We start from the raw sequence: 27,286 nt of genomic DNA on the forward strand, positions 1-27,286 counted from the left end.
TATGGGGTAAATTATTTGTTACGAGCTGCCGTCTGGGATCGTGCTTCGCCTGAGACGTTGTTTGATTTTTGAACGATTGCAGTAAGAACTGAACAATGTCTTTTTCGTGCCTTATTTATAGTTTGATTCTTTGTGATTTGTCACACGATTTATCTTTACTTTTTGAGGGTGTATGCTTCTGTGGGAATTGTTGGAAATGTGTTTTGAATTTTTAACTAGCCTTTGCTCTGAACTATGTAGTCAATAACAATTAAACATAGTTTAAAATGATTTAGTTAGTTTGGTCCCATTTGGAACGCTTAATGGATTGTTTGAAAACAAACTGGCCCCGTCAGTACAAGCAAATATAGCAACATATGAAATATAACACCAACTGTTAAGCTGCGTTTTTCCTTAATGTACCTTTAGGACATTTGTTTGCAGTTTATTTCAACATTTTTACATAACAATTGAGTAATTCACCGGATCCAGCTGGGAGTGGCCCCCAATCACTACGTGCGACAGGGTAATGTTCTTGTCGCACTCCTGAACTATCATCTGAAAAAACAAAATAATTTTCCAAATCAAGACAATGTCATAAAATATCACTATCATGACAATGTCGTGAACAATCGAAATCAAATAATAATGTCGTAACAAAATTAATACCAATCATCACAATCTCGTGAAACTAAAGTTTAATGTAAAATAATATTTATCATGAAATCTCTAAAATTCAATAACAAGACAATATCGTGAACAATTTAATATCATGACAATATCGTTAGACAAAATGGTAGAATCGTCTATGATTTTATGACGAAAATAATATTTCTTGTTTGAGGTTTTAAAGATGACAAGCAGATTCATTGTAGACAATATATGTTCATTTTATAAAGAACGCAAAGTTTTACCGATGCACGCTTTTTAACAATAACATGGAGGTTAAACAATAGTTTCTATGACGAGAAGAAATCCTGCGGTGAAAATATGCAACCTAAACAAAAGTGATGAAAAGAATGAATCGTTTCCGATTCAACAATAATCAATATTAAATGCAAATGGCAAGAAATACAGCTCCCTTACTGAAAGAGTGTCAGTGGTTTAAAGACAGCTCTTAAATTCCATATTTGCCTTGGTCAGCAAAAACAGGTATGAACATGTCCATTCGACTACAAGGAATGGTAAAATTGATGCAATAACGATGCAGGTAAGGTCGACATTATTCGTATATACAGAAAAGGGCCAGTTCTATAAAATTATAAATATTTGTTTTTAAAGTTGTACAGAAGATGGCGATTGTCTGAGAACAAGCAATGCCTGGTGCGATCATGCTATCACAAAAGTAACAGGAGAATTACAATTGTTCCCATGTCTCAGAAACTCTAAAGACAGTTTGAGCATGTATACGTTTAAATCAAGTTCCTGCAGATTTAGAGGAGTGGAAATGAACTTTTAAAACATAATTTATACTTCTCTGTTTCAAGGTTCCAACATAAGAAAAAAAGTAAGAGTTTTTATATTAAAAAAAAGATAATCAGTCGGCTATACAAAAAAAACTAAGTGAATGATTATGTCCAGGGTCGACGTCGTTATATTCCGACTTCGTTCTATGTCTGTAGTTCGTAGTATATCGCATTTCACTTTAATATGTATGTATTTCGAATCGTATATAAAACAGTTGATCACCTTAAAACCGTCTAGCAGACAACCGACGAATATTCCGGCAAGTCCTCCATGATTTGAATATTTTCCATTAAAGAATGTGGCGACGGGCGTGTATAGAGGGATTTTCTCACATACTGACATCACCTTGGTAATGAAAAATATTTTATTGCATATTTAAATGTGAAATATATAGGAGTAGTGAGGAAATAGTTTTCATATTTTTAAAAATTCCTATAATTTCACATGTGAAATATATATCCTGATATTTTCACGTGGGTAAACTATATCTTTATAACTTCATATGTAAGGATATATGATTTCCCATCATGCTACGCGACGGTTGATTGTTTGTACCTACAAAAGTTGTACCTTATAGAGGAACAAACGAAAACTTTGTGAGCTAGAAAAAATAAATAGAAACTGCTTTCCATTTCAGACAATTAATCTTTGAAAATAATTTGACCAACGATGAACGCGTCTTTTTGAAGTTATTTCCCCTTACTTCCCCTTACTTCCTTGACAGCAGCGAGAAACTTGCTGTGAAGCATTGCCGAATCGGACTTGCATTGTTTTCATATAGGGTCAAGCAGTTTACAAAATGTCACAAACATAATGTACTACGACAAATTAGGTCATGTCGATCCTGCCGCTTTTATCGGTCACGTATATTTATGTTGTAACAGTCCAGGGGTTTTACGTGACCGTGAGATGTCAAACCCTGTCGAGATTCCGCTAGAAGTCATATGTTTCTCCTTAATTCCAAAGACTTATATACAACTATTGTCGTAAACTACAAGGTTCCAACGTGTTCATTCTATAATAATTTTACTCTAAGTAATGCAAGACCATAGATCTCAGAACTTCCAAAATGTCTATCAATAGCATATCTGCGTGATTTTTCTCGATTAACGTTCCGTAACGTACCCTTGTCATTTCACGCCGTAAAACTATACAACTCCCCTAATGAAGGAAACGTTCTGTACTTAGCCACCTTAGGCCAGTCAAATCATGGTTTAAGCCACATTTCACCCATAAAACTGCATCACATTTACCACAGTGACAACAATAAACGGGCCCTGCTGACCACAGAGCAGTCCCTTCTAGTTTATTCCGTTGTGTAATATACCAATCAGTCTCCAATCTAAATACTGCACGTCGAGTCACACGATCAATGTACACAACTCGATTTTATTAGTGACTATTGAAAGACAATGATACTAGTGTGGCTCTTACCTGAATTCACCAAAGGTGAACCATGGCATCATCGAAAGTCACTAACACTTAACTCCGTGACGTTTGCTCCTAGTAATTGGCTAATTATTTCGCCCTGAGGAATATCTCCCCCAGGATCGACTTCCCATAATCAAACAAGTAATCAAAACAGTCTAAGAAATCCTTAAAACAGAGCGATGTTAACAAGCAGCAGAGGGGGCGAATCGGACATTTTGTCCAATCGTTATTTTGCTTAATTATTACTTTCTGCACTCAGCGGATCCGGTGTAGTCAGCGCTGGTAAAAAAAAAACGACGTCGGTCCATCCTACACGACGGTGACGTCATTTGGTTTAATTAATACTTTCTGCGCGCCGATCCCAGCATCGTCAGCGTCCGGTAAGCACATCGACGACCGCGTCGATGTCATCGCCCCCTCTGCTGCTAAGTGGTTATTTACAATGAAAATTATTTACAACTAACCGAATATTTGGTCAAGTCCGATACGATATCGTGTCCGAGGATCATGTAAATTTATCGTTACGAATCCATGTGGGGTCGACTGAGCATGACTAAAAAAGTTTCGAAAAACATTAAAGTCCATGTCACCGCCGCACCATGTCTGCCAAATATTTCGTAGCGTGTGTGTATCAACGCCGTTGAACACAGCAAGAATATTACAGTTGTCTCTAATTACTTTTGGAATCTGAGTGTATCGTTGAGTGACATATATCACGTCAGTGTTTTTATGCCTGCCTCTGGAAAATATCCTAGCTGGGTTTTTTTGATTGTCTAACATAACATCATCGTACACGACTAGATTGTTAACGTCGCCATCAATATCATCAATACCCGGTGCATCATTGATATCCGTAATAAACTCAATAACATTTTTTTTAGCGATCGCTGATGCATTCTCGTTGAAATCTTTCAACACCTCGTAGCATCGTTGATCATCTACGCTAGGGGCAACCAAATACAACTTATCCCACTTCATCCATCTCATTATTAAATTGAGTAACAATTGCGTCTTGCCGGATCCAGATGGTCCGATGATAATCATCCGGATCGAGTTTGGTAACGCTGCAACATGCTTAACTGGTTCTCTTGTTTTAGTCGCCGAAAAATCAATTATATTCATATCTCTATACATAAATTATGGATCTATATTGTGTGAAGTGTAGAGTACGTACTGGCACAAATGATATGACAACCGCTACAACAAGAAATAACAGATCGGCCCTTACTGGCAAGTGTGTACAATGCGGTACAAAGAAATTTAGATTTATTTCTATTAGACCCGGAGATGTTTTAAAAAAAAGCGAGGAGGTGACATCGCAGCCAAATTGGCAAAACTCCCCGGAACACCGTGGGCAAAGTATCCAGGAGAAAAACACCTCCCAGGATATAACTACTGTGGCCCCGGAACACGATTAGATATTAGACTCGATGATCAAAATCAGCCCAAACCCGGTGAGTATCCAATAAACGCTATCGATAAGGCGTGTCATGCTCATGATGTTGCTTACAAAAGTAGCGATCTGCAACAGCGTCATATCGCGGACGTAAAATTAATTCACGCGTTAAATGCTATTCCTGATAAATCCGTCAAAGAAAAATTGGCTTCATGGTTGGTAAAATCGGCTATGAAAGGTAAATTAATGATTGGAAGCGGAGCTTCTCGCGCTGGTAATTGAAAACGATAGCGTTTATAATAACAACATGGAATCCATCTATTATTCTCCGAGAGGATACTGGAAGGGGAAGGCCGCAATTGGTAAGCTTGCAAGCGCTGCAAAGGTAACAAAGACCACTGCGGCTAATTGGTTATCCAAACAGGCTATATGGCAAATCTATCTACCACCGCCTAAACAAATCAACTTCTCGCGCTTTGATGTCAGCGTACCTAATGAAGTTCATCAGGCTGATATACTATTTTTGCCGCATGACAACGGTTACAAATACGCGCTAACCGTAGTTGATGTTGCGAGTCGATACAAACAAGCGGAGCCGTTAAAAACAAAGTCGGCAACTGAAGTAGCCGCTGCGTTTGAAAGAATTTATCGACGAGGCCCTCTGCGCTGGCCAAATCTATTACAAGTTGATCCCGGTAGTGAATTTCGCGGCGCTGTTTTATCAACGCTGAAACATCATAGCGTCGCGATACGACGAGGTCATACTGCGCTACATCGTGATCAGGCAATTGTTGAACGATTCAATCGGACTCTCGCTGAACGGTTATTTGGATATCAATACGCGAAGGAATTCATCCAAGAAAAACGATCTCGTGAATGGGTTAAAAGGTTGCCAGGTGTAATTGCAGCGTTAAATAACGAGATTACCCGAGCAGTCAACATGAAGCCCAGCGACGCGATTAAATACGAGTATATACCCGGAAAATCAAAAATAAATAGCGTTTCCAAGCCGATTCTTGGCGATGTCACTGTTAGATATCTGTATGAACCAGGAGAGCTTGAAGGCGGTAAAAAAAGAGCTACTGATCCTATTTGGAGTGTTACCACACATAACATATCAACGATAACACGATCAACTGGTAGACCACCGATCTATAGACTGGATTCAACTGCTCCTCAGCGCGGATTTACACGCGAGCAATTACAAGTGATACCTAACGATACTCAATTACCCCCACGTGGTCTTAACTAGCGCCGTTGCGTCTATTGCACTCAAGACAGGTCAACCTCACATTGTTTTTGACATGACCGAGACTGTTATCGATCCTATCCACGGTAAATTGGCGAGTGTCTTTATCCGAATAACGCCAACTCATTATACAATTGCAACTCGCGCAGTGATTATTCTGTTGTTGTCGTAGCGAGATTATTAATTCGGCATCAATATCAAAACGCCGCTGTTTTTTTTTATCCTGTTGGCGGTAACCCGAGAGTTTTCTATCAATGACGCTTGCATCGATGGTGACTTTGTCGCCGGCTTCGTCGTTGGTGACTCCGTCACTGACTCCGTCAATAACAATTCTTCGAAGCTGATTTATCCTTCGTACTCTGGACACTGCAAGATAGACTAGATTCGACCATTCGATGCGATTATCAACTATCCAAACAATTGTGTCCGTGATGGTTAGTCCCTGCGAGGAATGTATTGTTGTTGCGTATCCTAGCGTCCACGGGGATTTATCAGCACGTAGCGCGTCCTCGACGACGCTGATATCAACGAGCACGATATCATTCAGCACGAGAATTTGTTTTTTTGTCCCCGACGCTGTCGGGGCTGGAATTTCAACTTCAATGTTCTGCCGCCGTGTGTCAGCGGGTCTATAACACAACGGCACTGGGCGCGTTGGAAACTTTTCCTTATGCAACGCAAACAACCTCCGCTGAAGTGTGTCTCTGACTATCTTTCTGCTCGCTACAATTAAATCGTTTGGTCTCCATGTTTCCCAGAATTCATTTAACGGCGTTTCCGGAATCACCTCGCGGATTATTTCACATTGAATTCTATCCGGCTGTAATCTGATTAGTTTTTTAACCTCGCGCAGTTGTTCATCAAGTGCTCGGTAATCAGTATCGGTTTCTTCATAATAGTCCACAAAACCCTTTAACCAATCATGTGGACCCTCGCCGACAAATGGTGGTGGTTGGCCATGGTCCCCACACATGATTACCGCTGTATTCGCGCGCAGCAACCACTCAAGAAACATTTGTAAAGTATCTAATGAAACAGTACATATCTCATCCCAGATGATAATGTCGGGAATAAATTTTTCACCCATTCGATCAGGAGTCCACTCACCGCCGCTGTATCGAAAAAAGCTGTGATAAGTAACGGCGTCAACATTTCGTTGTTTTATCTCTCGCGCTAGTCTATGGGTCGGTGTAAGCACGATTATACTTGCCCGCGTTCGAAATAATTCAATTGCCCGAGTCGTCTTTCCTGACCCGCCACAGCCGCTTAAATAAACCGTCTTGTGTCTACAAATTGGATCAGAACACGATGGTGCATTAGACCATTCTGACAATTTATCACCGCGTAGGTAATTGTTCTCAACGATGACATTTGCTGACGGGGAATAATCGCGTCGTATTTCATTTTTAATTCTCCATGTACCCCAACTCTCGTCCGGACTAGTAAACTCGGCTACGTTTTCCTTATACGCTACGTCTATGTAAAATGAATCAATCGCAACTCTAACCGCGGTGTCGGGAAATCTATTTATCATCGAGAATAAATTGATAGCGGCATAACCCAGCATAGACGCCCTCAAATGCGGGTATGCTGGGCTGTCTCCATCGCTGTAAGTAACAACTGTACCCAGCCTTGTTCCATTGGACAAGAAAGCTGTTTTGCAGTTCACGTATCTATTTTTCGCCACTGCGTCCTTGATTACGAAATCATATTCTGCGTCATCTATAATCAGCCGTGAGCAATATCGTTTGTAGTCGCAGTTTTTTCCACCTTGTGTGAACTTACCAATTATTCGTCTACCGAGATCTTTTGCCTCGTGGTTTCGTTGGTTGAATATCCTCCTGGACCATTCGATGATATATTCCTCGTCGGCATCAATGTTTTTTCTGGACTCGTCAATTATGCTATCTAGACGCTCCGGTTCTGGTAACCAGACTTTAGTCTGCGCCCGGTATGATATAATCGCGTCACTGACAATTAACGAAACTAGCATTTTACAATCAATCATATACCGTAGCAGCGCTATTGGCAACCACTTCTTTTCAGTCATGTGTCTACCGATCCAAATATAGCAACAGCGATGAAGTCCTGCCGCGAATTCAAATGATACTATGCGAGCGAATCCGGTTAAATCAAAATCAGGCAGTGGTCCATTAATAGCAACACGAGTCATTTCATGACTGGGGTGTCCAAATCGTTTGAAATACTCAGCGGCGGATCCATACCCGAGAAAACTCGCTGGATAACAGGCAACCATATCAACGGAAATCATAGCGTCGCGGTTGTATTCAGTGTTCCATAGTCCACCGTGATAGTATTCCAAACAACTGGATTGTACATCCGGCAGAAATTCCTTGCGCGTTGGTCTCCACGCATTTTTCCTTGCTGCAACATGAGCCGCAACCGATGGAATCGTAAAACAATTTGTTAGCAGTTGTTCATCATGCTCCTCAAATTCTATGGCGGTTTTTTTCATCCTGTTGTGAAATGCTTCAGTGCGATATAATTCACCGTTTGGTCTTACAAACTGATCAAAGGTATCCGCATCGTTTTCAGCGCTGCGAAGTAACCACACTGATACAGGGTCGTTTTTACACAAGTAGGCAATAGCATCAAATAGTTTCCTCTCCGCGAGAAAACCGTCCTTGGAGAATTGTTCTCCCAGGAATTCTTCGGGTATATACTTTACTGTTCTATTCCGTGGAAATATTGTGATCACGGGCGTCCATGCGTGTTCGTTATGATCGATAATTTTGATTGGGGCTCCCTTTGATTTGTACTTTGATTCGTGTAATACTTCACCGGTTATCGTTGTAACGGTTATTGGAAATCTCAGCGATGTTTCTAATCTCGCTATGTCGCTGATGGTCGCTCCACGCTCTTTTACGGTTAGTTCCCACTGGTTGATTTTGCTACGTCGTAAATCAGTCAATTTGTTTCCTCGACACGCATTTGTAAAATGCTCTATTATTCGTTCTGCTACACAATTTATCCCGGTTGACTGTTTCATCGGTTTCAGTTTTCCGATATCAGGTTTCTTATTTAACGGGTATATTCCATAAACAACTGCTGTTTCAGGATACGCTCGTTCATAGTATGGTCTGTCAACTCCGGTTAACAGCCCCGGCTTGGAGTCGCGGCTGACAGTGACTGTTTTCATGTCGCTGAGAACTGGTTCAAATTTATCACGTATGATCCAATCGCCTGATTCCACCCGGACAATAAATTTTACTCTGAAGAAATATCTTTTACCGTCAAGTTGTGATATTATCATTGCTGCGCGGTTGTCGTTCATGGTAGCATCAACAACACCATCAATTCGAAATGTTGACCAACTATGAGATGCACCATCACGCTTGAATTCATTGATACAATCGCGTATTTTATTCAACAGGGTTTTATCGTTTATTAACGCTTTTGGTGTGTCCTTGAGGACTCTATCGAGATTGAACTTAATATTTTTCCAGGGTTTAATTACTGCTAATCTCTCAAACTCATCCATATAATTAAAACAAGTATTTAAATGAAAGAATATAGTATAATGAATCACTGCAAATGGTTGATGATTGGGTCGATAACCCCGTGCAATAAATCATGTAGAGGTGAATTCTGCGGGTATCATTTACAAAGCGTTCGTAATGGTTCTCTTGGCCCTCTCCCGTGCTTGGTTTGCCACGTCGGTGTAAGAGGAAAATCACAGTTATGTATTAATTGTGGCGGAAAGCGATACAGGGAACTAAAACGCTATTATGACAAGCGAATTAAAAACGCCGTCATTGACCCCACCGCCGATTTCGTCATTAAAACCCCCCAAGACTACGTTGAAAGATTCATAATTAAACCAAATAATAAATTAGACAAATAGTATTATTATACAAATGGACCAAGAATTTCAGCCGCATCCTGTGTTCGTCAGTTACGAGGCGTCTCGCGACGGCATTGTTAGAAACCGCAAACTGAAGAAGCCGGTTGGTACCGTAAATAATCACGGGTATTTAATGTTTGGTGCCGGAAAGAAGAAATATCTCTGTCACAGAATCATCTATGAATGTTTTCACGGATTAATCGAGAATGGGCTTGTTATTGATCATATTAATAATAATAAGACTGATAATTCTCTTACAAACTTGCAAGCCATCTCTCAGAGTGAAAATAGTAAAAAAGGCCAAACCGGTAAATACCCAAAGAAAGCAAAACCCGTAAAGTCATTTGATACAACAACTCACGAGGAAAAAATATTTCAGTCGATGAATGAAGCCAGTAGATACTTTGACATTTGTATCGCCTCAATACGAAAAGTAGCAGAACGAGTATATCAAACAGCAATCTCAAAAAAGACCGGGCATAGAATTCGATTTTCATATGTAGATACGAAGTCACCGGCGCCTATGGCGCTGACGAGGTCACGTCTAACGAATTATTAAACACCTCGGGATTGATACACGGGGTTTCATTTTTCTTTTTATTAATATTTTTGATATTAGAAACAAGATGTTTTATAAGAATAATGAATATCGAAGACATCAATAATATATTAGCCGAGATTTCAAAATTAAAAAATCAAGGAATTGAATTATCTGATGGTCTCGACAGTGAAAAAATATTATCCGATTATGAAATTATTAACGAACAATCGAAACGGGGGCGTTTTACCCTGGCCCGCGAGTATTTTTTTATAAAACGATTACAACATACGATCAATGAAAACTTGTACCACAATGACGCAAATGCATTCATTGGACTATTCACTGCCGTTGAAATAATACGAAAAAAACTTGGACGTGTTTATGAACGACGCAGGGAGATTTCTAGTAAAATCAAAAACATTAGAAGAATTATAGACGGAGCCTCCGGCGAGAAATTAGAAATTGCTTCGCAATTGCAATAATGGTAGGTGAATCACTTACTACTCGGCTAGCCAGAGAGCGGCTAGCAGCGCTTAAAAAGTTCATACCGTTACGAGACAGGGTCCGAGAACAACTTCAAACGCGGCAGCAAATGCAAACTGATTTTACTGTTGGAAGCGAACAACTCTTTGCCCCGGTAACTAAAGCGACCAAAGATGTTACGGCGGCAACTGTACCCGTTCTTGGTGCGCTTGAAAAGATAGCGGCTCAGACCGAACAAACAAAAAGGTCTTTAGAAACACTCCCTGCAAAAATAGCGGCTGCTACAACACGGAGGCCACCACCACTCGCTATAACCGAACCACAAGAACCTTATGTTACAATGGCCGATGAAGAAGAACTAGGTGCTACTGCGAAAGAACCAGAAGAAGAAATACCCGAAGAAACACCAGAAGAAGAAATACCGGAAGAAAAAGAGGGGAATATACCCCGTATTGTACTCAAGAAGAGCACAATAGATGAAATTAGAGGCTTCAGCAACAGGGAAGAATTAATTAATTTTGCTGCCAACAATTTTGCTAAGAGCATACGAGATAAGAAGCATATCAATAGCGGTTACGAGAAAAATATAAAGTCGTTAAAGGACTGGGCAAGAATAGTGTATTTAGCAAGTAAACATAAAGATGCATTACCACATCGTAGTAAATCCGATTACGACGCATTCCACAAGGAAGTTAAGAGTATAACACCAAAAAAAGGAAAAGGATACCCTGTTGGTAAAGAATCCTACGGCGTTACCTGCCCTAATAGTGTTCTCAGTGATATATCACGGCTGGAAGTACTAATTGGAGGAAAACGAGCCGGAAATAACTCTACGGAAATAATCAATGAGGCCGCTGATATTTGCAAGCGTTTATTTGCAGGCGGTATTATGGACATTAATGCATATCGAACGCTCATAGACGAACTCGTGGATGATTAATTGGAAAACTGGTGTTTTTAATAAGGATGATCATACACTACAACCACGATAAACCAGTACTCGTCTACGTGGTAAACTCGCGATTACCTGTTTACCGCGCGTACTATGGAGATGGTCTCGGTAGCACCATTGCGGGGTTATTTACAAGAATGGCTCCAAAAGTAGCGCCGTTAGCCAAACAATTAGGAATGAAGGCTATTGATGTTATTCGTGATAAGGGTATTAGTGCCATTGGAGATGTTGCCGGAAGGGCGTTTTCAGCCGCGCGGGACAAACTAATGTCATTGGTGAAATTCAGGAGAAAAAAACAGAAACCACCGGTAATGCCATCAACGACAGTGATGCCTGCAAATGTCAGTAAAGTAATAAATAACGCCGTGGAAGAAAAACTAGAGTCGTTGGCGGCGACTCAGTCGTTGGCGACGACTCCGTCGTTGGCGACTTCGCCATCCGCCGATGCGGCAACCAACGCGCTCATGAACGCGATAGCGGGGAGTGGTTTAAATTCAAAGAATTTACGACGAAAAAATCGCAATTGAAAACATCAACATGATAAATAATAGAATGTTTGCGCGTACCGCTGATCCCGCGTTTGATATGGACGCCCCAGTGCGCAGGGATGATTCTGTCCGTGATTATCAATATTATTCTTATTATGCAGCGCAACCCGACCTACGATCGCGAATTGAACTTCAGGTCCAAGATACCAGTAAATACTTTCTGCCGTGTGAAGCGTTTATCGAAATTGAGGGAGAACTCGTGACAAATGTCGCCGATAATGCACCATACGCAGATGACCATCGTGTTCGAGTTGGCTTCGTCAACAACGGTATCATGGCGTTATTTGAGAGCGCCAGATATCTTATTGACGGGCGAGAAATTGAATCAATAGAACGCGAGGTTGATGTTGCAACGACGATAATTGGGTTAGCGAGATACTCGGATGATTATACAAGATCGGCGGGCCCATCTATGATGTTTGCGAAGGACACCACCAATAACGCTGACCATCTTCAGTACGTTAACGTGCTAATAAAAGAAAATACCACAATTGACCAGGATGAAGCAACCAATCCAGATCGCAGATTAAAACCAGGCGCTAATTTCAATATTATAAAAAGCACCAACAATGATTACAATCTAGGATTCGCAGCACGAGTAGGAATGTTGCAAGGACCACGCCGACAGTTTTCATGCGCGATTCCACTCCATCACATATTTGGATTCTGCAGAAATGTCAGAAAAGTTGTCTATGGGGCTAAGCATACAATCGCGCTGACGCGAAGGGGCGATGATAACAATGCAATATGGCATGCTGCTGGCGTCGCTGCCGGTAAAGTCATTTTAACTAAAATGGCATTGTGGATGCCGGTGCTGACTCCATCAGTTACCACGGAAGCACGATTGTTAGCATTTATGGAACAGGGAGGGAAATCGTTGTTGAGTTGGCTAGCGGTAACAACTGATGCTAAAGAGGATAACGTCGCCGATACGTTTACATGGCACCTAGCATCAAAACAGGGTGTTTCAGCCCCGCGTCATATTTTTATAGCGCTACAGAATAGGGAACGATTGGGCAGTCAAGAACGCAGTCATATGATATTTGATCAATTAGGAGTCAGGGATGTTTCGCTGAGAATAAACGGACAACAGGAACCATCCGAGGATATACAGCTTAATTACGGCGACAACCATATCGCACGTGTGTATCATCGATTACTGTCGTATATGGGTCGTGATCAAAACGTCGACACTGGTTTGCAAATATCACAACTTGATTTTAAAAACCTGTATCCGATTTATTACTTTTCGTTGGAACATCTTGATTTAACGAGACAATCCGTCGTTGATATACACTTCAGAGCTCGTATAGCCCCGGGTGGTGTTAATTACAGAGCGGTTGCTGTCATTCTCAGCGATAAATCAATGCTGCTAGAAGGTGTTGGTGGACGAATGAGAATCGTTGATGCGCCAGTGGAAAACATGTAATTGAAAGCACAAAACGCGTTTACAATAAAATGTCGTATAGTGTCGTCAGTGTAGAGTTGACTGATGGTCAAGTCAAGAAATTACGATCAAAGTCGGCTAAACAATGCGGGACCACAATAACGCTGAAGCCGTCACAGATGGCGGGTGGTAATCATAAGATATCGTTGACGGCGCGTCAAATAAAACATTTCAATGATGCGATGAAGAATAAAAAGGGTGTTCAAATAGATTTTTCCGCCGCAGCAATTAAAAACATGGAAAGGACCGGTGGGATATTTCCGCTGTTAGCTGCGATTCCGGCATTAATTGCCGCGGCCGCACCAGCAGTGGCTAAGGCGGCGGCGTTAGGAGCCGTTGGTACCGCGGCGGGGATGGCATTGAAGAAGGCAACCGGGAAAGGCTACAAAAAAAAACGACCCGTGGCCGGAAAGGGTCTAAGACTACCGGGAACCCCGTATTCATGGTACTCGGGAAAGGGTCTAAGACTACCGGGAACCGTTTATTAACGCAAGAGTCTATGACTCCTGAGTCAATGACTCCTGAGTCTATGACTCCAATGTCTAATTTTGATTTAATAGACGCCGCAAACGCGCTAGCGATAAAAAACTTCAGAGGTGTTTTTATGAGGGATCAATTGCCGGCGGCACCAAGGAATATTGAAACCGGCATAATTAACCTCGATGGGTCCTCCGGAGCGGGAACTCATTGGGTTGCGTACGCGATTGATCCGCGCGCGATCGTCTATTTTGATTCATACGGGTTAGCCCCGCCGAAAGAGTTCATGCGGTATATCCGGGCGTGTTCAGCCCGGGCGTGTTCAGCCCGGGTTTTTTATTCCACGCTGCCAACACAGCAATTGAGTGACCCACCGATATGTGGCCGTGAGGTATTGAACGTACTCGCGGCGATTTCATCATCGCGGAAACCACCTCATGTGGTTGTAAACGAATACACTAGTGGGGTCGTAGAAGCTCAACGGATTTTAGAGAATAACATTTACAATAACGATGATTGATATTTGGGGACGACCGGTTTCGGCGCTGAAAGAATCCACGGAAACGGCCGCCGCCGACATAAAAAAACTAATTGAGGATGAAATCGCTGATACGTTGAACTTAACCAGTGTTGACCCAGATGAAATAGTTGTATTTCAAGACCGCCAGGGTAAATTGAAATCTAGTAATGTGTCGCTAAATGACGTTTTATTACGACAGCGTGATGCCGCCGAGAACACCATCGCGTTGTATACCGGCGACGGACTACTCAAACCGGGTAGACATATAGTGGAGATAGAGAATACGATAGAATTAATCCAAGACGGTGTTATAAGGTTGAATAGATCAATAATCGAACTCGAAGGGCATGTGAAAGCAACTATCGATAGATTTTTTGGGTACCCGATAGTATTCGAACCAAATCTTGCAACAATAAAAAATACTATTTTGGAGTTTACGACGCTGTCGGGCCAATTTTACACGTTACGAAAAAATGTTAACAGGATCGATGACAACTTTGATAAATTCCTTGGTAAAAAAAATACCAAGCCGGATGAAATCACAATAACTATAAATGATATCACTGCGTATGGACAGGAAATAGAAACAATCAAAACTGATGTTGAAGCGAACAAAAAGGGTGTGGACGCGCATGAACGGGAAATAGAAATAATCGGCGCTAATGTTGCAACGATCATAAATAATGTAGACTCGCATGGACGGAAAATAGAAACAATCAAAACTGATGTTACAACGATCATAAATAATATGGACGCGCATACACAGGAAATAGGAACAATCAAAACTGATGTTGAAGCGAACAAAAAGGGTGTGGACGCGCATACACAGGAAATAGGAACAATCAAAACTGATGTTGAAGCGAACAAAAAAAATGTAGACGCGTATTGGCGGGGAATAGGATTAATCAAAACTGATGTTGCAGCGAACAAAAAAGGTATAGACGTACATACATATGAAATAGGAACAATCAAACTTGATGTTGCAGCGAACAAAAAAAGTATGACCGAGAATACACGGGAAATAGAAACAATCAAAACTAATGTTGCAACGAACAAGAATAATATAGACGCGCATTGGCAGGAAGTAGGAATAATCAGAACTGATGTTGAAGCGATTAAAGACGGGCTACCGAGAGTAGCAGAGCAATTCGAAAAAATAAAAATCCCTCATGAGAACATCATCAACACAGTATACACAATTCGGCATGGATCATTCGATTGGACTCCTACACAGAATACAGTAAATATCACCGCAACTGTTAAGGGCATTTATCGATTGACACTGGTTTCAATGATGCAGTTTAATATATTATCGTCGAGTTCATCCGGGTTTAACAATACAATATCAACAATTATAGACAAGAACGCAACTGAACAGTTTACAATTTATGCCGTTGATAGAAATCTAGCCCGGGCAAACATTACATGGTATGTGGAATTTGTAGCGAATCTAAGTAATTAAAAACACTAGTTCTTTTAAAATAAAAATGACCACCAAGGAAATTGAATCAGAGGTATCACCGACGTCACATCAATATCGATTCGATACCGCAAAAGAATTTTCCGCGAACTTGAAAACGCTTTCCGAACAATACCGTGTAAAAATAAAAAAATACCGTCGTAAAATAACCGCCATCGACGCGGTCGTGTACTCGGTGTCGGGTATAGTAGCTGGCGCCGGTGTTATTTTATCCACGGTGACCACGATAACCCCGATCGCTGTTCCAATCGCTGTCTCCGCAATGACAACAGTTGCTGGAGTTGCCAACGCAATCACTAGGAAGATATCATCGTGTTTTCAGAAAAAACTCAACGAGTATACAGTAAAACATCAAATAGTATCCGACGCATACTCGAAATTATCCGGGTTGATCTCGTTATCGATTGATAATTTGTTCGTATCCGATGTTGAATTCTCCACGATGGTCCAGTTATATAGCTCCGCGATGTCAAAAATCGAGGATTTTCAACTGGAAGCCGAAACCACCTGGTTGTTAAAATTAGACACTAAAAACAACGAATAATAATAATGTCGCTGAACCCCGAAGGGTCTCAATTACTTCAGCGGATCGCGGAGAACACCACTCCGGTACAAACAAGTATGATATCGATAACATCAACGAAACCCGAATTCAGTGTGAACTTCCCATCACCGGTTCCAGTAAAGGAAATAGCGCTGGCAAAATTGCGAGTATATCACAGTTGGCCTAATATCCGAGCGGACGCATTTAACGGACAACAACCTAATAACTCGCTGGTTTTTGCACGGACAAATAAACCCGATGGGACCCCAAACTGGGAGGAGGTTACAATACCAACTGGGTCATACCAAATAGAGCAAATCAATAAAGAATTTCAACGCAGGATAAAATCGATCACAGGAAAGGAATCAAAAATCGCTATTACGGTTCATGAACCGACGTTATCGTCGACGATTGAAATAAGCACACCGGGGTATATGGTTGATATTTATAACAGTTCAATAAGAACCATACTAGGATGGCCTGAGAATCCACCCGCGGACACCCCCCCATCAACTATCCTCAGACACGATAACGGAGATGGTGGTAGGCATATTGCTCCATACAACGTAAATATCGCATCAGTGATAGCGATCAATCTAGTGTGTGATGTTATCGAAGGGAGTTATCAGGTGGATACCAAGCAATCAAATCAAGCTCAACAGGGGTATATCCTTTATTCGTTTTCACCAACAGCCCCTCCGGGATTTTTGATCATTGAGAGTCCGATTAATCCGGTCTATATGCGATGCCATGATCGGTTTTTAACGAGAATTAATTTCAGACTTACCGATCAGTCAAATAACCTAATTGATCTGCAAGAGGAGGAGTTAGTGATCACTCTGTTTGTAAGATCATTGTAAATAACCACTTAGCAGCAGAGGGGGCAATGACATCGACGCGGTCGTCGACGTGCTTACCGGACGCTGACGACGCTGGGGATCGGCGCGCAGAAGGTGTTAATTAAACCAAATGACGACGCGACGATCCCCCAACGACGTCGTCGTTTTTTTTTTACCAGGCGCTGACTACACCGGATCCGCTGAGTGCAGAAGTAATAATTAAGCAAAATAACGATTGGACAAAATGTCCGATTCGCCCCCTCTGCTGCTTAACAAATGCGCATACTCCAAATTTATTAAAATATGGTCAGGCATCACAAGTGAGGTGAATTTAAATAAAGGGGGATGAGGGTGAGAGTAATTTTTAAAGAGTCAGTTTAATCTTGAAGTAATGTTGGAGAAAACAAAGCTTTCTTTTCCCCACTCATTAAAATATAAGGTTTTTGATATCACACGATGAAATATATCCGGTATTAACGTAGGAAAAGAAAATATCGTCTATGTACATGGTCTTCAAGATGAACAGATTTATATGTAATAGTCTACAGTGGTGCTGGTCAGCTATCTTACAATTTAGAAATTCTTAGTTTTCTTTTCAAAACGGACCAGAAATTGTAATTTTAATACTTACCAGAAGTTATCGTGTTAATGCAGACGATACATTGTCTTCTTAATACGGTCAATAAGTTTGTGTTTGCGAATGAAGTGATGCTGTATTCAGTGCTTAATAGTTTGATTAAAAATATCATAAATTTAAAAGATATACACCAAGAGGCATTACATGCTTGTGGGGGTGGAGAGAAGCCAAATTACAGAGGTGCGGTTATATTCCCGAGAATATGTGCCAGAATTAAATAACAGCTTTTCTGATACTCAGACGCAATATTTGTTTGTCCTTGGAGTTATTTTAAATCATAGAGTGTTTCATGCAATGTGGCAGCATTTGTTGCAGTGCTTTTTTCACAAAGATAAAGAATACTTACACGTATATGTTGCTTCTATGTGAAAAGTGCAACTAACTTACATCTGGACCTCTTGTCCAGGAATCCGAATGACCAGAAACGTTGCACATATTTATAACCAAAGCTTCTGGTGCCATGTGATCAGACGTTTCCAGATGACAGTTTCCTGCCAACGAATTAACTTGTTTAATTCCGTGTGCCAAAGTTCCAATGGTAGATGCTTTCATGCATGTGTAGTGGACCGACACTATTAAAATAACAAAATCTTATAAGAGATAACATAGCAAAATGGTTTAGAGTCTGGATGCCTCAACGGATAATGTTGTATCTTCCTTTGTCTTTTAGCACAAATCTTTCACTGTCATCGGTAATGTTTATATTGTGAAAAGGCTCATTGCAATAAAAAGCGAAATGAAGTTTTAATAATAGGATATATTAAAATGAAATGAAGTGTTAATAAGAGTATATATTATTCATATTACATTAAAGCGAAATGAAGTTTGAACCATTATATATATATATATATATATATATATATATATATATATATATATATATATATATATATATATATATATATATATATATATATAAAATTGAATTTATTTTTAAGTACAACGCACCACTTTTAGGATAAAATAATTATATATTTCCAAAGTTTTCTTATAGCTACGCTCTTTCCTTTGTACCTCCAGTACTCTATTTTTTGTATCAGTCCAGGTCTTCATTTATGGAACACTTATCTGAACTGAATGTGATAAATGCTGAAGGGACAATGGTCTGAAGCAAATACATGCATAGACTAAAGGGCCAAAAAATAATATTTTTGTTGCTTTCAGAGTCATATTTGCTGAGCAGAGGTATTATGTAAACTAATGCCTCCAGAACATAAAAATACATTTATTTTCTTTTGGACGTGTAAATAAGTCTTAACAAAATCATACATCTTGCTGAAGACAAATGAGAATTGAAAATAGTTGTTTTCCTGTTATCGGACCATTGTCCGGGTGATCTGATGTAATTTCACTGATCTAGCAATGGGACCGTTACAAATTAAATGTTTGAAGAAAATGACTGATGTAATATTCAAGAACAGAGAGCTAATTTAAATCTATTTGCATAGTAGTCAAATATAATGTTCTCGATATCGTAACGGGACGCGTTTAAACTCCATGTCTGTTCATTTAGAAGAGAAAAATGTATAATGATAAGAACTAATATATTTCTCAATTAGATCAATGAATGTGGAAAATGTAATTGGGGTATTCATTGTCAGTAATATGCAAGTAGTAAAGTTCAACGTTTGAAAGAACTATGCTTACCCATCCATGTATTAATGAATCACGGACGCCAGTCGGTGTCTCTGTACCATAACTGTATAATATTTTCCTTGATCGATTTAACATTAAGAAATTCTGAAATTGACAAGATTTTGAAATAGTACGCACCAGAAAGAGTTGGTGTTGGGCTCATGGTTGTCGGCGTGGAATCTGTAGGATGCAGTGTGGTGTGAACACTCATAGATTCTGTAATTGAATGAAAATGAAAATCAGCTTTACTATCTTTACATAAAGTAAGAGTTTCTTAATCCACGAAACATTACTGGAGTTTAAAGTTATAGATTTATATGTATATGACAATAAATAACTACATGGTGATGGTATCTGAATTAATTTTCAATGAAGACACATTCAATGGAAAGCGATATATATATATATATATATATATATATATATATATATATATATATATATATATATATATATATATATATATATATATATATATATATATATATATATATATTGTAATTACTTGTCTGATAGGAAGTTGGTGTTGGGGATACGGTCCTCAGCCCGAATAATTAGCATATTACTAGGAGCAAACGTCACAGAGTGCCGTGTTGGTGAGATTTTATGATGGCATGGTTTTGTTTTAGTGAGTTTAGGTCAGTGCCGCATAAGTGTCCCTGAGCTCAGTAGTCTCTATTACAATCTGATTTTGTGGATTGGCTGTGCGACTCCATGTGCAGTACGTATGATTGGGGACTGACTGATTGTACAATGGAATAACTGAGAAGGATTAAAACGTCATCTGGAGGCACCGTTTATTGTTGTTATGATGGTAAATAGTGTGTATAGTTACAGGCGAAATGAGGCTGAAAATAGCTATGTGGCTGACCTAAAGTAGCATAGGGAAATCAATTACCTGTATTTGGTGTTTGAAGGCGTGAACAGCTGGCGCTGTCACGAGGAAATGTAATGAGGAGAAACCATGCAGTTGTGAGGTTGACAGGCAATTATGTAGTTGTGATACTGGTGGTCATGCATTCTATCTATTATTGAATTGACGAGGTTTGCGCACATTAAGTACATGTACCTTGGATTTATGACCGCACTGCAGCCTGTTAATTGTTCATGTGAAATGAATCAGTGCCTCATCACCCAGGCTTTAATGTGCTCAAGGAGCACTGTTAATTGAGCATCAGGCGGTAGGTAACGGCCTGAATGGAGGGCTGACATGAGTGGGAATGGATCCAACACACTCTCATGTTGTAGAAATAAAAATCTTGACGGGATGAGTGGGAATTGTACTCACTCACTCATGTGTTTATTTGGAAACATTTATGCGCGGAAGGCTGCTGTCCGTTATTTCTAGGTTGATTTAAGGTTGCGCTATGCAGGAATTTTGAAATTTATGTTATTTTTTATATTGAATTTGGATCGATGCGCGCATTGCGTGCTGATAATTGGTGTATGTCCGTGGCAAGGGAGGAGAAGTGCGGGAAGGCAGGCTGCTGTCTGTTGTTTACAGGTTGATAAAAGGTTCTGCTGTGCAGGAATTTTAACATTTATGTTCTGCAAGTTTTTCAAATTGAATGTGGAAAGATATTATGTGCTGTCTTAGGTTAGTAGAACTTGCAAGTAGGTATATATATATATATATATATATATATATATATATATATATATATATATATATATATATATATATATATATATATATATATATCTATCTATCTATCTATATATATATATATATATATATATATATATATCTATCTATCTATCTATATATATATATATATATATATATTTTCAGTTCAAATTTAAGCATAAATGTAAATTTAAATTTAAATATATTTTTAAAAAAATTAAATAATTAAATAGATAGATAAATTAAGATTGATCGTTATTGCATTTTATTGTTCCTGTATATGTGGGTTTTAGGGTTGTTTTTGTTTTCCCCATAGTTTTATTGATGCAGCTATTTTTTATTTTCAGGCTAAGTTTTGTTTTATTAAGATATATATCTTTGCCGAAAGATTTATTTAGTCCGTAGTTTTTAAGTTTATTAGCGTGTTTACTAATATGATAGTTGATTTTGTTTTGCTTTATTTATGTTTTGTAATTTTATTTCAGGCTAACTATCTTTTAATAAGACAGATATATTTGCCGAATTATTCGGGTCGCTGAGATGAGTCAAGGATATCTGAATTTTGTTTGTTTGTTTTCCCTCTAATTTTAGGTTTGTTAGCCTGACTGATAGTTATGGTTGTTTTCTGGTCTTTAATTAGAGTAATTGGTTTTTGTATGGAGATAAGTTTAGTGGAGGTTATTTGATATTTGTTATTTTGAGACGGGTTTCGTTGCTGAAAAATCAGGTCTTATTAGACGTGCCAATGTCGCCTGTCTTTTGTTAACTGTCTGACAAGTTGTATGGGGCTGCTTATATCCTATTTTTAAGTTCTGTTTTTTCTAGGAATTTTAACATATTATGGGATGATAATTGTATGTTAGGGTTTTTTAAGTCTAGGATTTCTGAAAAGGTTTAAGGGGATCAAATTGCCTTTTGTGCTTTGTGGAAATTGGATCTTGTTAGTAAAACCATTGAATGCATGTTGCAGGTCTTCTACTGTGTGACAGTGGTAGCAGTTTATATTTACAGGTTTGGGGCCTATGTATTTGTAAAAACTGCCTGCTAATTTGGTTCTACCTGTCATTATTAGGTTAAGTACCTTTTGGTCAACATTGTTACATTTGGGTGGTTTGATGGACATGTTAACTGTTGTTAGGATGGAGCGAAGTTTCCTACCTTTGGGGGTGGAATTCCAGTGTTCTTGCCAATTTTGACTGATATAGGTTTTTATGAAGCATTGGGCTTCTGTGATGCTATATCTAAGTGTGGCTGGGTTGCGGTCTCCTATCTTACTTTTTTTGCCACTTTATCAGCCTGTTCATTGCCATATGTGATGGCCCCAACGAGAACTCGACTTTTAAATCTCTTGTGGATAAGTCTTTGAGCATATGGAAGGTCCCGTCAAGGAACAGATGCCTTGGATTAGTGTTTCGGGCTTTTAATTGAGTTTATTACACTAAGGGAGTCGCTAAGAATGGCTGCTTTTTGGATGTAACTGTTTTTGATCCAATGAAGTGATTCAGTGATGGTCCAGAATTCAGTAGTGTATATAGAGCAATGGTCTGGTAGCCTGGTTCCTATTTGGATGTTAAATTCAGTGATTACTGTTGCAGCTGCCGTTCTGGGTGGCTCAGCTGTGTTGGACCCGTCTGTGTATATTTTAGTGAAACCAGGGTAGGTGTCCTGTATATCATTTGCGATTCTCGATTTGAGTTTATTTTCTTGTTCCAATTTGTGTCCGTATTCTGTGGCCATGGTGTTTACCCTTGGTTTGGTTTGTGTCCAAAAGGTTTGGTCAGGTGGTTTGGTGTATTCTTCCTGCTGTTCAAGTATTGGAAGTTGTTCCCTAAGTCCTAGGATTACTTTGCCACAAGGTATGTTTGGAACTAGTTTGTGGCTAAAAGTGATGTTACATCTTCTAATGGAAATTTTAGTGGGATGTGTGTTTGGATGGTTATCTAATCGAATGGAGTATCTGAGTAACATTTCTTGTCGTCTCAGTTTTAGCGGTATTTCCCCAACGAGGACTTGAAGTTCGTCCGATGAGGTGGAGGGAGGTGTGCTTGTGCAAACGATTAAAGGATTCCTTTGGATGGCATCTGGTTTGTTTAGGAGTGGTTGTTTTGCTGAGTTATACACTTGACAACCATAGTCTAATTTGGATCTTACAAGGGCTTTATAGACGTTAAGTAAGGTTTCCTGGTTAGATTCTCAAGTGGTACCTTTGAGATATTTAAGAGGTTTAAGTCTTTATTGCAGCTTTGTATAAGGTTATATATATATATATATATATATATATATATATATATATATATATATATATATATATATATATATATATATATATATATATATATATATATATATATATATATATATATATATATATATATATATATATATATATATATGGTGTTCCCAGTTTAGGTGGCTGTCGAAATACATTCCTAGGAATCTTACTACTTTAACATATTTGATCAATTGGTTTTGTAGATAGAGGTCAGGGTAGGCTAATTTGTTATTTCGTTTTGGGGTTAATATTATTGCTAGTTTGCTCATGTGACATTTTACCCCCCCCCCCCATTTATCCGCCAATCTCCCTATGTTATCTAAAATAAATTGTAGTTCTGTAATGACTGGTTTGCTGGTGGGGTTTCCTGCTCTCCAGATGCCGCTGTCGTCGGCAAATGGTGAGATATTAACTTTAATGGAGGCTAGGTTAAGGGCAAGGTCGTTAATCATGAGGCTGAAGAGTATTGGACTGACTACGCTCCTTTGTGTTGTTCTATTTTCAAGGGAGAATTCTCTGAAGTGGATGTTTCCAACTCTGGTTGTAATTTTACGACCTGCTAGAAAGTTTGCTATCCAGTTAAACATGCGTAAAGTAATTCTGAATTTGATGAGTTTTGCAATCAATCCTTTTGTCCAGACTAGGTCAAAAGCTTTTTCTAGGTAAAGAAAGACCGCTATGAGGTTTCTGTCTGTTTTTCTAATGGAGTTGAATCCTAGTTTAATGTCCTTTTCTAATCCTAGTAGTTGGCCGGTTGTGGAAGGCTTGTTACGTAAGCCATATTGGATTTCTGATAGCAGATTGTTGCTTTCCAGGAGGTGTTTTAATCTGTTTGAGAGTATAGTTTCCATACGTTTACTTATATTATTGGTGAGGGAGATGGGTCGATATTATATTATGCTATTAGGGTCTTTGCATGGTTTGGGGATGGGAATAATGATGGCTTGTTTCCAGCTATTGGGTAGTTTTCCATTATTCCGTATTTGGTTGAGTAGTTTAATAATGGTTGTTGTTATATTGCTGGGGAGATTTTTATATATTATTTACCCGATTTGATCTTTTCCAGGTGATGTTTCTTTCTTTGACCCTAACGCTATTTCCCATTCGTATAAGGTGATTTCGCTGTTTAAGTCCGAATATTGGGTTCCCCGGTCTTGAAATAGATGTTAAAGGGTGTTTTCTGCATTATATTTTTGGTCTTGGAAATTGTTTGATTGGTTTGTCGCTGCTCATGTCGAAAAATTGACCAGCAAGCATATCGGCCTTTTTTTTTTTGATTGGTGGTAGCACCAATTAGTTTGGGGGTTGAGTAGGTTGATTGTCCTCTAATAGATTTTATTTTATTCCAGACTTGTTTGGAATTTGAGTTTAGGTTTAATTTAGAACAAAACGTTTGCACTAGAAGATACATTATTTATAGTCTTTGCGCGTGGGAATTTCCAGTTTAGGATATTAGTTGCAGAGAGGTCACTGGGAATCAGGAAAACAAGCGCCTTCTAGCAGGATTCACGACAGGGTTGGATTCGCTTGGCATAGAAACCCCTTTGAATTATTACAATACGTAATTCGAACGTGTCTAGGCCATATAGTTATGTAATTCGAAAGTGTCTAGGCCATATAGTTACGTATTTAGAAAGTGTCTAGGCCATATAGTTACGAAGCTCTCTGAACATAAAATTTGACATTATGATTAGAATTAAAATTCGTCAAGTAGGAGTATAGTAAGCAATAGCTGGACATATTTTTGTTCGTATCTCTGCATAAATGTGAAGTTTGAAAAATATCGATATATATCAGTATGTTTGAGTTTCAATTTGAGTCTACGTTTTGTGCTCAGACAGTTTCTTAACTATTAGGAACGAAGATGTTATGTCCCGTGATTTACGTGCAATTTGATGTCATGTCTGTGCTGCTGTGCAAATGTTCAAATTTTTAAATTCAGAACCACTATACAATGCACATAGTTTGCGAAGCACCAGCGATCGCTTGAGCACAAATATACTAGCGTGTATTGAACATGTCAATAGCCTAGTGGTCAAGGAGTATAGTACATATGTATATATCATAATGGTGTGTGTATATGGTTTGGATTTTTAACGTAGTTTAACAATTTTATTCACATCATAACAATAGCTGCAGTGTGGCAGTTTATTGTGATGTCTACCAGTTGGGCATTATGCCGCAGACATGTAGCATCACGTCCCACCTAGTCACATTATCCTGACACCATGCCAACCAGTCCGAGCACTAATCTATTGATGCTTAGCGCCAATCGAGGCAGCTGCTAGTACCATTTTATTACTAAATGGAAGCATTGGAGATGGACGCTATAACCCCTTAAGGCAACCTGAGCGGTCTATAGCCTACGGATCCAGGCGTCTGTCAGTATAATGTGGTTATGTACCTGACCATCAGGGATTCGAACCCACTCTTGATATACGTTATATCACTATGATATGAAAATTAGAGTTCCAATATCAAAAACAGGAAAAACAATAAATATAATAATAACAACAAGAATACACTGTGTTTCACAGACTTGCATGGAGACAGAAAACCTGTAACATATTATATTTTGAATTATGTAGTATATTTTAATTTTAGGATATGCATTTCTTCCTAAAGACAAACTCTACACACTCGTGAAAATAAGTTAAAGATGTATTTCTAATATCAAATAAAAAGAGTGGCTGTCTGCTTTCGCTTTCTTTTCCTCATCCATTTGGTCGTAAATTAAACAAATTAAACAATAATGACTATAACACCAATAACATCAATAGTTCCAACACCAAGAAAAACAGCTTCCATCATGAGGAACTAAGAAGCACAAAACATGGTTAATGACACAAATATTAATGTTTGAGATAACTGTAATAATCACAATCATATGCTGTTACCATGACGATGATTACGAATTTGCATGAAACAGTGCATCACACGAAATGTATCCAAACAATAAAGTATGTTCTTATTCTATATATCTGTGCGTGTGTGTGTGTGTGTGTGTGTGTGTGTGTGTGTGTGTGTGTGTACCATACCGTTGCTACAGCTGCAACTTTGTCCGTTGGCATCAATAATTGCTGGAAGAAAATAAATCTTTGCATGATGTAAACCTATTTTGCTCTTAGCTACCAATGACAAACTATCTTGCGACTCAATCAAACGGCTTTCCATTATCAAACTACTTTGCGACTGATCTAAACATTTTCCAATGTCAAACTACTGTGTGACTCAGTCTAACATCTCTTCATTGTCAAACTACTTTGTAACAAGCTCAACATAGTTTTGTTGTCAAGCTACTTGCGACTCAGTCTAGAAGCTTTCTGATGTCAAACTACTTTGCAACACATTCAAATAGCTTTCCATTGTAAACCTACCTTTTGCTTCTCAGTCCAACACGTTTCATTCTCAAACTACCTTGCGACTTAGGCTAACATCTTTTCATTGTCCAACTACCTTGCGACTCAATCTAACAGCTTTCTAATGTCAAACTAATTTGCATCTCAGCCTAACAGATTTCAATTGTCAAACTACTTTGCGACTCATCGAACAATTGTCCAATGTCAAACTACTTTGCGACTTAGTCTAATAGCTTTCTATTGTCAAACTAATATGCGACTCAGTTCAACACTTTTTCATTATCAAACTACTTTGCGAATCGATCTAACAGCTTTTAGACAATCAAACTTCTGTGCGACTCAGTCTAACAGCTTTCTCAGTTCAAACTACCTCGCGACTGAATCGAACTGCTTTTAATTGTCAAACTACTTTGCCATTGAATCCAACAGCTTTACAATATCAAAATAATCTGCAATGCTCTCTAACGTCTTTCGCATGTCAAACTACTTTGCGACTCAGTCTAACAACGTTTCATTTGTGAAACTGCTTTGCGACTCA

The 27,286-nt window shown here is 39.0% G+C and overlaps 1 protein-coding gene across 2 annotated transcripts in view; it reads right to left on the reverse strand.

Annotated features, from left to right (window-relative positions):
* Positions 1–386: 386 nt before the first annotated feature.
* Positions 387–27,286, reverse strand: part of LOC149791066 (uncharacterized) — a 48,033-nt gene continuing 21,133 nt past the window's right edge. The window contains exons 11-16 of one of the 2 annotated variants that reach the window (XR_016423653.1): positions 26,428–26,469; positions 19,629–19,706; positions 18,243–18,427; positions 1,669–1,791; positions 1,066–1,151; positions 387–537 (exon numbers count right to left, since the gene is read on the reverse strand). Coding sequence is in view for 1 of the 2 variants with exons in the window: in XM_089971454.1 (XP_089827580.1) it covers positions 439–537; positions 1,669–1,791; positions 18,243–18,427; positions 19,629–19,706; positions 26,428–26,469 (527 nt within the window). In the remaining variant the exon portion in view is untranslated. The remainder of the gene's footprint in view (positions 538–1,065; positions 1,152–1,668; positions 1,792–18,242; positions 18,428–19,628; positions 19,707–26,427; positions 26,470–27,286) is intronic. The other variant, XM_089971454.1, reaches the window with a different exon arrangement.

Source organism: Sinohyriopsis cumingii, chromosome 10 (genome assembly GCF_028554795.1).
Source record: "Sinohyriopsis cumingii isolate HCF-2022 chromosome 10, ASM2855479v2, whole genome shotgun sequence".
NCBI classification, from domain to species: Eukaryota; Metazoa; Mollusca; class Bivalvia; order Unionida; family Unionidae; genus Sinohyriopsis; species Sinohyriopsis cumingii.